Here is a 14972-nt window from a genome sequence, read left to right as displayed (position 1 = left end):
AATATACATTTACGGTATATTTAGCATATTAATTTAGTATATTTAAATATAGTCAAAAATACATTCCGGTATACTACAGTATTTTTCCAGTATATTAATATACTGGATGTTCATGCCGCACTGGTTTGCTTTTATTTCGAGAACCGCTAGCGGGTATCTAACAGTCGAGCACACTCGACCTTAATTTTCTTACTTGTTATTCGTATGTCATATATTTTGAACCTCTCAATGTATTTGCTCGTCTCTTCACTGGGGAAGTGTATGATGAATTCTTTAGCACTCGAAACACTCGTCAGTTTTCTGCTTTTGTTTTATTATTTTTGCGAGTTCGTCTAATTGTTTGTTTATTTGCGCGTTGCGTTTCGCAATTTGTTTTTGTTGCAGTTTGCAATTTGCAATTCTCCGCTGCTGTTTCGTGGCTTGTTTATTAATACATAATAATTTGTGAATTTATATTTAGCAAAATCGCACTACAGTCGCTGCTGCTGCTGCCTGTTGATAAGCCCAGTTTATTTGCATTTGTGTACGGTTTAGACAGGAGACAAATAAACAATATGTCAGCAAAAGAGAGAGAGAGAAAACGTTCAGAGTAAATATACGATACGATAATAGTTGGTATACATGTTATAGTATGTATGTGTGGGGGATACAGAATTGGGGAGAACAAATAGATAACTGTGGGAATTCATTATTATGTGAATTTGTAGTGTTTATTTGTTTTGTCGAAATTCTTAAAGCTCTCTACCCATGTGGCATGGGAACGACCTTACCGACCGATTTCAGTTGCGAGTTGCGAGTTTGAGTTTGACAAAAGCCAAGAAGATGGAAAATAAATGCATCTAACAAAAAGCCCAATTAAATGGCTTTTGAGAGCCGTGCACTTTGTCAGCCACGACACAAGCTTTGGCTCTGGCACGGCACGAAAAGTCGAATGGAATCTGTGTCATCTTTTTCCTTTTTTTCTTCTTTACATTTCGTTGTTTTTATGTTTTCTTCACTGTTGCAATTGAGGCGTCAACTGGGTCAAAGTTAAGCTGCTCAGAGAGTACAAGCAAAGCTGCCTTCGCGACGTCAACGACTCATTCAAGTGGCTTTTGCTGATTCTCCGCTGTTGTTCTTTTGCCCTGAGACAACTGTTGGCAATTCTACTGGTTGGCCCGGCAAAACAACAAACGCTAAGCTGTGCTAAGCAAAGACCCTCGACAGACGGCGACAAATCAAAAAAGAAACTCAAGAGGGGGCAACTACAATGCGAAAAATCAGTGGCCTCCTCTTACATTATTAGAGGCCATGACTTTGTAAAAAAAGTTGAGAAATACAACAATAATTTGTTGTAAAATATATACACACAGAAGTACACACACATAGACAGCAAAAATTGTTTAATTAATGGCATTAAACAAAAACTATATCAAGAAATGAGAAAAGCGAACATTGAAAATTGAAAAATCATTTCATTTCTCACATCGTACTTACCCCCTCGTTGATGTGTACAAATATGTATTATATAGTGTACTCTCGGTATATATTAGAACATATTTCAAATGCCTGCCAGCGATTGACGTCACTGGGGGCTGCAATTAAAAACTAATCGACAGACGAACAAAACTTCTCTGTATTTCTGTTTCTGTTGGCGGGCAACAAATCAAAAGCGAAAATACGACACGAACACTGCCTACAATCACAATCACAGCACAGCCAAAAACATCTATCGAGAATTGCCAAATTGTGGCAGAAAAGTATACAACATGCTGGAAGAAAAGCAAACAAATTCGAATGAATACTCTAAACACAAAACTTGACCCCAAATATATCCACTAAACAAATTTGCTGCTGTATCAATTTGAAATCTTAAAAATGTGCTTTAAACACTCTGTCCTGTTCTGACTTTGATAAGCATCAGGTGCGATTGGCTTCCTCCTGGGATTTTGATTAATTGAATACGGCGTTTAATTGATTGACAGCGATGCCAGTGAAAGTATATATAAATAAACGCGCACGGAAAGTACAATATATTATCTTGTCAAACGTCCACTTCAGATATTCAAAATAATCTCACTTGTTGTACGTACATGTGTTTGGATAATTGCTGCATCTGACAGATACTTTAAACAGAGCTGTAGCTGTGTACATAGCTGGCAAAGCAATTACGGTAGATAATCTTGAAAATGTGGAGGAAATTATTATTAGATGTTAGACAAAAGCATTACAAACATTCTCGTACTCGTTTCAACTGGTTTAATTGAGCAACATCTCCGTCAATTGCTCATAACTTGATTAGTTGGCAGTTCAATAATCGCATTCCTTTTCGCACTATTCTTGTTTTAATTGACCTAACATAAAATTCAATTTATGGCACAATTTCTAGAAAAATATCGTGATTTTTACGCAATAAAAATTATAGATTAATGGCGAATTTTATAGATTGATGCGTGAAGAAACATGAAACATGATTTTAGGAGGGAACAAATTAATATGTTTATAGATCAAAGTTTACGTTGCATCATTAAACTATGCGCAGATTTACGATCATACTAAAATATGCATAATGCTGTGAGGCAATTCGCATGCATTTGATTATTACTGAATAATGTCTTGTGAGCATAAAATAAATTTATGCAGTCGAAATTAATACAACCCATTTATTATATTTCGCACAGAAGAATCTACAATAATCGTAAACTTGAATGAATGTGGGTCACCTACTGAGAGCACTTTAAATATATCTTTTGCAGTAAATAAGTGATAACATATAGATAAATCAAAATGTTGACACTGATAAATTGGCTTTCTAAATGTTTTCGGTGGAAAAGTGTATTTGGAAGTTGGCTTTGCCATCTGCCTTTGCTTGTTAAACGCTTTAATTGCATTTAATGGCACCTGTTGCAGGTTGCTGCCAACGCATCGTTGCATCGTTGCATCGCCTCTACAATTAAAAGCCATTTACTTAGCGCACTCCCTGAACGACTTAGCCCAGCTTGGGGTTGGCTCAGCCAGTTGGATGGCGGTTTTGCAGTTGTGTCGTCTGCAATATGCTAGATGGCGTCTATTATGAGACGCGCCATAAAGCATCCAGAGGCGGCGGAAAGCCACTTCTATTTCCTTGCTGCCCCGCTTTGGGATTTTGCTGGATGTGAGTGTGTGTGTGTGTGTGGTGGTTGCTAAGGATGCTCTCTCTTCCTATCAACAATGCCACAGACAGCACAAATTGCATGCTGACGGTGACGTTACGGTGATGTTGATGTTGATGTGCCTGTTGATAGAGCGACTGAGAATGAGAATGAGGACTACCACGACCACGACTCCATTCCATTTCAATAGATGGCAAATGGCAACGTGCCATAAAAGCTCATAACATGGAAACATGGGCGCTGCGGATGAGAGAGGATTAGTTCAACTTAACCTGGCTGTGTAAATTGAAAAGCTCCGTCTGTGCATCTGCATCTGCATCTGCTGCAGGAGCAGCAGCAGCAGCTCAACATCATCTTCATTAAGTGCAACTCATATTGAGAGATGTGGCCTCGATATGCCGACTTGACTGCCTCTCAGCCTCTGCCTTGATATCTGACAAATCATTTCATTTTTCATAGCCATGACTAGCATAGCAGCAACAAGAACGAAGACAACGACGACGGCGACGCCAACGACAACGACATGCTCTTAAAATATTTGCTCGTTCAATGACATTGAAAAGAATTTTCAAGCATATGTGTTTGTTGTCGTTGTTCGTTGTTGCCTGGCATTGCTTTTCATCCACAATGTTGACGTCGTCGTCGTCGCTGACGTTTCGCCTGGCCGAATTTTTGGCACATCTCACCTCCCTCGATCCTCCTGGCTGTCTGTCTGACTGTCTGTGTGTCTGGTTGGTTTCATTTTATTAAAATTTATAGGTTTTATAATATCAGAGGCTTGCCAGCGCTTGTTCCTGGTCCATTTGCTATTTTAAGCAACTTTGCATTGTCTTCTGCTCTATAAAAATGATAAAATATTTCATATACATTGTTTTTTTTTGGCACACCCAACAAAGTTGTGCACTGCTCTCATTTTCATTGCATAATTGCACAAATTGATTACATTTTTTGAGGGGCGACAGGAGCAGGGGCATTAAAACTGCTGAGCCTAAGCATTTCCTTTCATTTCCGAGCCTCTTAATGAGTTTCCAAATGTGCCAGCTTCCCATTCCCTACGCCTCGAGTCTCGCTAAAGGTCAATGTATCGTGTGCTGCTGCTGTGTGACTGTCGCCCATCTAATGACCGCCAACTGTGCCGCACAGTTGAGCAATTTTGTTGCCCTACAGCCAAATATCAAATGAGTACATTGTCAACGTGTGTGTGTGTGTGTGCGAGTGAGTGTGTTCCCAAATAACTAGAGCATCGTGCGGCCCATATGCTACCAATTGTTCAAGTGCCTATATAGAGTATATATACATGTGTATTGGTGTGTTTATAAGATACGTCTTGCTGCGTCCATTTGTCTACGGCTGTTTGGATCATTCTGAGTGTTGTGTGTGTGGGTCTGGGTGCTCTTGTTGATGGATCGATCTCGATTTCTTTTTTGTCTTCAAGTTACACGTTGTTGCCATGCAGCAGCCTACGTCAAATCAATATTCTATTCTTTAGATTCCATCAAATTTGATTTGTGTTTATGCGAAAGCGTTTCTCTTAGATGTTTAAATTTAGATACCTGAAGTACTTGGATTGTTACTTGCACTCATTTAGTTAGTGGTTAACAACAATCGAGCGGAATTTTTCTATTATATTTTTATCTATAGTCGCCGCTTGATAGCAATAGATATGAATAACCGCAAGGCACGTGTGTTAATTTATGTATTTTATTGCTATGAATACGTTTGTTAAGTTATATTTAAATCAGCCGGCATTGCCCGCCTATGATAATATAAGTATAATCAGTCAGCATTTTAGAGGTATCTCAACTGTTGTGATTCATTTGCCTAAAGTATTTAAATTAAAAAGCCAAATTTGCAATTAAATTGTCATATTGGTTGCCATTTCGATGTGCATTTCATTTGGGTTTAAATGCGGACAACACACACATACACACAGACTGAGCGCAGTGTGCTTCCATTTTATCTGTTCCACATGCATAATTCACAATGCGGCAGACAATAAATTTAAATACGAATATATACGAATATTTGCTGCATACACATATACTACACTATACTATATATTTTTAATTAAATTGACTATAAACGAATGCAGTAGAAACAGTCGCAGTAAAGGTTTTTATCAAAAACATGCCACAAATTCCAGAGCAAGGGAAAACGATTGAATTGAATGGTAGCTACACCCTTCAGCTATCCACACTTCATTCAGTGCATATTTGCACAAATTTTTGCATTCGAATGGAGATGGCGATGGCGAAGGTCTGACTGGAGGAACATCCGGCAGTCAATGGTTGGTTTTTGTTTTTTTTTTTTTTACTATATATGTTTATTGTTGCGCTGCAACTCGAACATGTCCTGGACGATAGTCCTGCCACACGCTATTGTGCTGAAGTTGTCGTCGTCGTCCTGCTGCAAGTCCCACGTGTCGTATTAGTAACATCAAGTTATTATCCACAGTCTGGAGTGTGTGTGTGTTGGTGTGTAACTAGGTCAGTTTACACGTCGCATCGTATCGCTTCGCATCGCATCGCGTTGAGTTGAGTTGAGTCGCGTGGTTGTCGTAGTAAAGGATTGCACGCCCACCTGCCACTGTTTCCACTGCGGTGACCTTTTGTGCGAGGCTCTTGTGGCCTTTTGTGGGTGTGTTTCGCATAAACAAACAACCGCAGGAACACACACGAGCGCACACACACATACACGCACACACAGATACACACCGATGGAGGGATAGATACAGATACTGACACTTACATATGTGTAATATGGGAACTTGGGCTTTTGCGTGCGCATTTCCGCTTTGACTGTTGAAAATTTATTCGATCAACAAGTTTCGTTTGTCATTTTACGCTTCGTCTCGCTCTATCAAGCCGTTGTGTGTATGTGTGTGTGTGTGTGTTGGTGTGGCAACAATAACAAAGCAACCGTGGAATGTTTGTTTGTGTGTGCGGCGGATGAATGAACCGAAACGATGGGAAATGAATTGAATAGCTTAACAAGTACACACGCTCATACTTCGCATAGTTTCAGTACCTTAAATAGTTAATCCGCATGTGGAACACAAAATATACAAAAGATTTTTTTGGGAGAGAACTCTTTAAAGTTTCGCACTGCGTATGCGCCTAGCTCATGAAATATTTATAGCAGATTTATAAATAATTAGGTATTGGATATTGGGGACACCCTTTGGGCGCAATTCATGCGTAAGAAATATTGCGCGCGTTGGCGGACAGCCTTCAGCTCGATAACCGATTGAAGCAGGTCATTGAAATGAGCAGTTGTTAAGCAGCAATAGACAGACAGACAGTAACATAAAAGTTAACATTTTGCTAATCGATTTACTTCGTTTGTTTGTCCTTGCAGATATTCCCGACATTCCCGATGACATTAAGCATCTGCAGAGCCTGCAGGTGGCCGATTTCAGCTCGAATCCGATACCAAAACTGCCATCTGGATTCTCACAGCTGAAAAATCTAACCGTGCTGGGCCTCAATGATATGTCTCTCACAACATTGCCCGCCGATTTTGGCAGTTTGACGCAGCTCGAATCGCTGGAGCTCCGTGAAAATCTGCTTAAGCATTTACCCGAAACGATAAGTCAGCTGACGAAGCTGAAACGCCTCGATCTGGGCGACAACGAAATCGAGGATTTGCCACCATATCTGGGCTATTTGCCGGGTTTGCATGAACTCTGGCTGGATCACAATCAGCTGCAGCGTTTGCCACCAGAGCTGGGATTGCTCACAAAGCTGACGTATCTGGACGTGTCGGAGAATCGGCTGGAGGAGCTGCCCAACGAGATTGGCGGACTGGTTAGCCTCACCGATCTGGATCTGGCACAGAATCTGCTCGAGACACTGCCCGATGGCATTGCCAAGCTGAGTCGCCTGACCATCTTGAAGCTGGACCAGAATCGCCTACAGCGTTTGAACGATACGCTTGGCAAGTGAGTAGACACGATTAGAACACGCAACTTAATCGCGCAAAAGTATTTCAATTATAAATTTGTGTGTCTCTTTTTTTTGTGTAGCTGCGATAACATGCAAGAGCTCATCTTGACGGAGAACTTTCTGTCCGAGTTGCCAGCGTCGATTGGTCGCATGAGCAAGTTGAGCAACCTGAATGTCGATCGCAATGCATTGGAGTATCTGCCGCTGGAGATTGGCGAATGCGGCAATCTGGGTGTGTTGAGTCTGCGCGATAACAAGCTCAAGAAACTGCCGCCCGAGCTGGGCAACTGCAGCGTGTTGCATGTGCTCGATGTGAGTGGCAATCAATTGCTGTATTTGCCCTACTCGTTGGTCAATTTGCAACTGAAGGCCGTTTGGCTGTCGGAGAATCAATCGCAGCCACTTCTCACGTTCCAACCTGACACGGATGCCGAAACCGGTGAACAAGTGCTCTCGTGTTATCTGTTGCCCCAACAGGAATATCAACCGATTACACCGGGTAAGTTGTGTGAACCCAATATATAAGTATAGAACCATAAACCGATAACTGGTGACTGCTAACTGGTGACTGGTGCTTGAGGTCATGAATGTTAGCTCATTGCTTTTTAGCGTAAAGCCCAACTTTAGTCATGGGCCTGGCCAAAAATATGGGGCGTACGCTTATCTAACGTAACTGGCATACATTCCATAGTATCATGGTGCAATATCTGAAATCTATGCTGGCCTGGCGATAAGATAAGCGCACCTCGGCATAAAAGCAATGAGCAAACTTTTTTGTAAACAGTTATTAGCCTAAATTCTAAATTTCCCAATTTCGTAACTAAAATTCGTATGTGATGATTTGGCTCTTTAAAATTATGCGTAAAATTTCAAGTGCATTTCACAAGCACCAAACACACTTTGTTTTTATTCCTAAATGATCTTTATGTACGTTTTTTGATTCGATATATTTATATTTTATTTTCGTTTATTTCGCAACTTTACACAACTTCAATGCGTTCTATACCATAATGCACACCTCACCTTCATTTCTTTCAAACCAAAAATATCACCTAAAAACCAAAAAACAAAAAAGACTATCCACCCCAGGCGCTTTATAGATCAAGCGAAAAATTCGATTCGATGGATTTCTTCAGTTATCAACAGAAAGGTTTGCGTTGTCTGTTACTCTTCTACTACCATAACAAGCGCTATCATAAACTATATATTCTATATAACATAGAGTGCTACAAATTTGTATATATAACCCCCAACTCAACCTTTTAGTGTGCATATAATAAACAAAAGCTCCCTCTGCATGCTCAAAAAAAAATAATATTGAAAAACTGTTTTAGCTTTGGCATCTTAACTTGGCTCTTGGCCAGGTGAAGCCAGCTTGTTGGTTATTGTTAGTTCAGAGTTTTTGGTTATTTGTTTGTTCGTTTTGTGTTTTATTCTTCTACTGTTTTGTATATAAATGAAAAGAAAACCAGTTTTTGTGTGCCATCAAATGACGTCATATAAATCACATAACAACAAGTTGTATGGACTTGAGTCTCCGGGCGTTGGCCGCTTCGTCTAAAGCTGAGAAGCATTGATACACTCACACACACACACACCCAACACACACTCTGGCAATGTGTGTTTGATTTGTTGTTTGATTTGATAATGTTATTATATGCTGTTTACATTCCCATTCATTTGACAGGAATATATTTTGACTTGTATGTTGCGTGTGCTTTCCATCACAGATCGGACACTTGAAAGAATTGAAAATGTGGGTGTCGGTTCATTCCCGAGTAGTTCCCGGGTAATCGCTGATTGTCAGTGGCAGCATGCCAGATCAAAGAGTCTTCTGCATAGGCGTTCTCTTTGTTTGACTCATTCACAGCCAATTGGGATGTAAGCGCCTCATGACGTCATGACGTCATCGCAGAGCGAATGTAGAACAAGATCGACATGTCAGCCGTAATTATACTCGAGAGTAATCGCATAACGCCGCCGATGCTTAATAATATTAATCGTTTTCTTAGAGCGCGCGCCCGACTCTTAGCTTTGTTGTTGTTGTCAAAAGCGAAAAGAGCGCGCATTGATTAATGGCCTGTCAGATGGCCAACTCAATGGTACAGTCAAGCCTGGCACTTGAAGAATTATAAGCAAATTTGTGCTTGTATTTGCTATCTTGGATTTTCCTGGAATGTTGATAAGAGAGGTTCCCATGATGTATCAATCGCAATCTACCTCAACTATTGCTATCACTTTGATAGCTAGCCTATCGATTGACCACGTTAAAATCGTGACTAACAAACCTCTGGTTGAGCTGTTTCTTGTTATACCAGTTACGAGACGATATAACAATGACAGTCTGTCTGTATGAACACCTGATATAAGAGATATAGATAGATATAAACACGTAACTTTTTTGTACAGCAGTTTTTATATAAATATACCAATTATACATTTTGGTATATCTCAGTATTTTTCGGTATATTTATTGTTAAGGTAGCAAATATCGCACAGTCGAGCAACACTCTTTATACCAAATATATATTTCGGTATATATATTTTTGCTCTATTTGGTATTTTTAGTATATCAATCATTCATGTAGCGGGTATCCCAAATACATTAATCAATAAACCAAATATGCATTTCGGTATATCTCAGTATTTTTTCGGTATATTTAGTATTTATGTAGCGGATATCTCACATTCGAACATACTCGAGTAGATTTCTTGTTATACACCACTAATCAATTGGTATATACCAAATATACATTTCAGTATATCTCAGTAATTTTTCGGTATATTTATTTTGTATACATATTTAGGTAGCGGATATTCCACAGTCGACCACACCCGAGTAGCTTTCTCACTAGTTTTTTAATCGGAGACTCGTCTATAGTTATTAAATCAATTAGCACCTTAGTTTCTATTTTAGAATGCAATCTCGATTGAAGACTTTGATCCCAGTTTCAGTTAGTTGATTTAGCATTTCGTAGGCTTCACTGTACTATTTACTATTTATTGACTTTTATTGTTCAACTTGTTGTTATTGTGGTTGTGGCAGTTTTTTTTTTGCGTAGTTTTCATTTTCAGCTCGTCAATAATAATAATAATATTTTGTAACCAGTTTTGAGCATACACAAATAGCTTCTAAAAATACAACTATAATCTCATCATTCATTTCGGTTCCTCAATGATCACAACATGAAACATATTTCATGCAATTTACACACTTGTGTGAAAAAGATCTCAAGGCAATACATCAATAGAGCCTCCTCCCCTATATGTATTCGATGTAAGTGGTGTAAGTGGTTGCGCCCGCGTCACTTTAATGTTGTTCAAATTATCCAATTAAAACTCTGACTGTCTGACGGTCAAGAGACACACAGACGCCCCTGGGCCCTAACATTATTATTGTTTTTACGCGTCGTAGTTGGCTTTATTTACATAAATCTCCATATAAAAACGCTGCTTAAGATCCGCTAAATTCACTTAAGTTATCAATGACAACAGCAACGATGATGATGACACCGTCGTCGACCCGCTGGGTGTGTTAAACATTTCAAATATTTGTGGAATGAGTGAAAATGATTATGATAAGTTATGGGCTGACATTGGATGCAGCTACTTGAGACCCCAAACTGAAACTTCCGTCAGTAACAACGATTTGCATTTGTTTATTGCGCTCCCCCGCCCCGCCTCGCACCGTCCCCAAATGGTTGTTGAGAGGCTTGAGTTCAACTGAATTGCCCACATGTTGCAATTTTAGTATTGTTTACGTTGTATGAAAATTTATGGCGCACTCTCTCATAACCGATTGATGGATTAGAGAGTGCTATATTGGGCCCTCTTGCCTTGTGGCTTGCATGCCCCTTGCTGGCAAATGTTTATGCTACAGATTCGGAAATAGTTGCGCTCCGCGCCCATTGTTGTTTTTCGTTTAGATTTTTGTTGCTTCTTCTCCAATGGGCAGCAGTATTTATTGATTTTACATAGCTGAAAGCCACGGGCCATTAACCGATCTTAATGTAAATATTTATATACGCTTAACTGTACGAATGCATGCGCATGCCGTTTGCTGCTAATAATATAATTAGTTAAACACCACAATCAATTAAAAAACCAAATTGTTAATAAAAATTCTTCACTCTTTGCCGCCCGCAGCACGCGATCTGGAATCCGATTCGGAGCCATACGAGGAACGCGAACCGTCGCGCACCGTTGTCAAGTTCTCCGAGGAGGTGTCCCAGGAGAAGGATACGCCATTTGTGCGTCAGAATACGCCGCATCCGAAGGATCTGAAGGCCAAGGCCCAGAAGCTGAAAGTGGAGCGCAGTCGGCATGAGGAGAACACCAATTTGATGTCACTGCCAGAGGAGGTAAATGATACTAGAAGATCAAGTGGGCAGGGTCGGGGGTCAAGTTTATGTCTCTACTTCAAATGCCCCTAATTGCTTTCGTAATGATCGCTCGAGGGGCTCCCATCCAGCTGAGTCAATTCTTTTTCCATTGGCTTTCACAACTGCTGACCCACATACGTATTTCTTTATTGCCGCCTAAATTAATTAATTTATATTATTGTTTTATTATTTTCGTATTTTTACAAATTAATTTAGATATAAGGCTTCATAGTATTAACCACAAACCAAATATTTTTCTCTAATTTTAATTTTACGTATTTATTTGGTACTTTAAATGAATCTCTTTTTCTATATATTTATCATTATTATTAAGCCAATAAAAATTAGTGTATTTACCTGAGTTATTTTTGCAAATTATGTTTGAAATTAAGTGATTAAGTATTATTTATGTATTTGTTGAGTTTCGCTTAATTATTAAATTTGTTGTTTCAATTGATAAATGATTTTTGTTTGCTTTTAACAGAACGGCACGAAGCCAGTTGTGACAGAAACCCCCACCGAGACACGAACCCAAGCAAATAATCACCAACAAGTAGCCGTGACAACCACCAATAACACCAGTGCCGCTCAGCAGGTACAGAAACCATCAGCTGTGGTGAATTCTTCCAAACCGGTTGCGGTTGGCATTGTTTCACCAACACCAACACCCACCACTGTAGCACAGCCACAATCCACACAGGGTGATTCGACAACTGCTGCTGCAGCTGAGGAAGATGCCGACGAGCAGGAAGATGAATATGTAAGTAAAAATTTAATAATAATATTTGATTCATATAATAAACAAATTCATCTGCTATTACAGGAAACTGATCGTCGTGTTGGCTTTCAGGTGGAGGGTGAAGACGATGACTTTAAGAACCGACCACCCAAATTGCACAGACGGTAAGTCGACGAGACTCTTGCTATCTGAATCGTACTTTATACTAATGATTTCTATTTATTTGTAGCGATACACCGCATCATTTGAAGAACAAACGTGTTCAGCCGTTGACCGACAAACAGGCCAGCGAAATATTGGCCAATGCTTTGGCCTCACAGGAGCGCAACAACGAGCAAACGCCTCAGCACTCGGTGCAGTCACCCATTGAGGAGGAGAATACCGATGCTGAGCAGCTGGAACAGGAACAGGAGCAGCAGCAGCAACAACAACATCCATTCGATGCATCGCTCTCCCCAATACCAGCGCCCACTTCAGCCGAAGCCGTCTCAGGTAAGTTGCTACAATGGAAGGGGTTTCTCTTAAGAGCTCACACAGGGCAAATGTGGTGTGGGGGGTCAACTCAAAGTAATCAATAAACAATCAATAAGTGCACTTAGAAGAGAGAGAGAGTAAAGAGATATGAGGGCAATATTCATATTGTATTGCAAATATTTCTTACTTTGAAATTCAATCATTGTTTGTCTAACAAAATCCAAGAATTATTCACACAATTTGTTTTGGTTTTTGTTAACTAAACTGCATGACGAAGAATGCAAACAGTTTTAATTGAGATGAGCCGAAAACTAGGTAAAGTCAGAATTCATGAATTGAAGTTCTCGAATCTCAAAAGTAAACCAGTTCAAGAGTAAATAAACTCCTACGGGGTAATTATGTCATGTGTCTTGTTTGATTATGCTGATATCATCGTCATCGGCTCAAAGAGTTGTATCACATCAATTTAATTACCACAAAAGGGAAAATTAAAGGTTAATCCGTTGGCCTATTAAAAGCGCGTTACGCGAGTGCGTAACAGGTAAACAAATGCCTAGAAATTTGGCCTAAAAAATATACGTACGTGCATAGTACACGCAATGCGAGCAATTACAGTCTACAGTCAGCGCCGTGAGTAAAGCACCCAACTAACAGTGGGGCCTATCAGTTATCGCTATCTATTTGCCTGCCTGGCTTGCAAAAGCTGATAAAGCAAACAAACGTTGAGTGTGGGGTAGATAAAGTGCAAACAGCGAATGAAAATGAGCAAGAAAACGAGGCAAAAAAAAAAATAAAGAGCAAAGCAGAAAGAGCAAAACTATAAAGAGCGCAACAAGTAAAGAAAGTGTGAAATAAAAATTGAAAAATGAAACTGAAATGAGTTTTGCCTCATTATGGCAAATGTTGAGAGGCTACCTGAGTGAGTGAGCATGTGAGTGTATGAGTGTATTCGTGAGTACTTGCTGGTGGGAGAACTTGTGTGTGTGAGAGAGAGAGAGTGAGAGTGCAATTGACTGTCTGGCTGTGTCGGTGTCTGTGCCTGAGTTTGGGGTCTGGGTCTTGTCGTGTTGCCCATTTGCCGCCGCGTTTAGTCATTTTTTTAGTTACGCTTGCGTTTTGTCAACATCGCGAGAGCGCGCGTCACTTCGCTACTTCGTACTTCGCGTCAGTCTTTTGCTTGACTTTTAACTATTATTTGCTTATGGCTATTAACGCCTGCTGTCTACACAGAGACTCACTCTCGCACTTGTGCAGTCAAAACAATAGCCAAAAACTTCACATACCTTGACTTAGTCATAAACATCGAAAAAACAACAACAACAATTTGGAAATAGCAGTTGATTGTTGAGTTATTACTTTTGTATTTTGTACAAATTTGCATTGCTTACGTGTTGTTGCACTGGTTTTTTATTGATTTTGTTTGGGGTTGACTGTGGCTGACTGTCTCTGTGTGTCTGTGTCATTGATTAGAGGCATGTCTGCACATTGCGCATACGCAGCGTATGCCGTTGAGCCAAATTGAATTTCAAGTGCAAATAAGCAAGTAGTTCTTGCAGTGCAGCAAGGTCAACACCACATATGCAAAGGCAAAAAGTGATTCTTGTGCTTCTTCAAGGCTACGCTGCGGCACATCACAGACTTGAGTTGCCTCAGCGTTGCCTTGTGGCAACGTTAGCAGCTTCCGCTATTTACATTTTGGTTGCAATGCATACGCAAAATGAGCTGCTTGGCAGCACACACACACACACATACTTTCACATGTTGTTTATATAGCAAAGACTTGCTTTATATTCTATATATAATATATATTTGCACTTGACAAACAGCGCCAAGTTTATCTCCAGTTCGCAGTATGTGTGCATATCCGGTTTCCTGGCAAATGCTTTTGACTAGATTTTTTGTGTGTGTGCGTTTGCGTTTTGTGTGCAGCACAATCAACATTTGCTCAGTACCTTTTTGCATTCCTTTGGCAAACAATATGTTGCATTTGCTGTCGCTGTTGCTGTTGCTATTGCGGTTGCACTTGCCATCAGCATTCATTGTAATATCTTAAAGCGAACTCGCAACCCCAGCAAAAGCAATGGTGGTCAATAAATAAAGCGTTGATAAGCCCGAAGCAATGCAATTGATTTTGTGTATTGTATTGTTGATTGCACGCTGTTCTCTGCTCTGCTCTGCTGTGTTGAGCGTTGCCCTTATTGAATTTCTCGGTGCGTGTTCGTTTGCTTATGTTTGTGCTGTTTGTTTGTTGCGTTTGTTTGCACGTTACTGCTGGATTATAACAAGCTTTAGCCAAGTACTC

At 40.0% G+C, this 14972-nt stretch overlaps 1 protein-coding gene across 24 annotated transcripts in view; it reads left to right on the top strand.

Annotated features, from left to right (window-relative positions):
• Positions 1-14972, top strand: part of LOC132786097 (protein lap4) — a 64948-nt gene that overhangs the window by 12841 nt on the left and 37135 nt on the right. For 19 of the 24 annotated variants that reach the window (XR_009632405.1, XM_060792494.1, XM_060792504.1 and 16 more), the window contains exons 4-10: positions 6489-7071; positions 7156-7574; positions 8151-8225; positions 11222-11436; positions 11942-12217; positions 12281-12360; positions 12426-12688. Coding sequence is in view for 20 of the 24 variants with exons in the window: in XM_060792494.1 (XP_060648477.1) it covers positions 6489-7071; positions 7156-7574; positions 8151-8225; positions 11222-11436; positions 11942-12217; positions 12281-12360; positions 12426-12688 (1911 nt within the window). In the remaining 4 variants the exon portion in view is untranslated. Of the gene's footprint in view, positions 1-6488; positions 7072-7155; positions 7575-8150; positions 8226-11221; positions 11437-11941; positions 12218-12280; positions 12361-12425; positions 12689-13765; positions 13835-14972 lie in introns of those variants that run through there. The other 5 variants (XM_060792514.1, XM_060792513.1, XM_060792512.1 and 2 more) reach the window with 2 other exon arrangements.

The sequence above is a fragment of the Drosophila nasuta genome, chromosome 2R (assembly GCF_023558535.2).
Source record: "Drosophila nasuta strain 15112-1781.00 chromosome 2R, ASM2355853v1, whole genome shotgun sequence".
Lineage (NCBI taxonomy): Eukaryota > Metazoa > Arthropoda > Insecta > Diptera > Drosophilidae > Drosophila > Drosophila nasuta.
The sequence above is the reverse complement of the archived record's forward strand: the minus strand, read 5'-3'. Positions and strand labels throughout refer to the sequence as shown.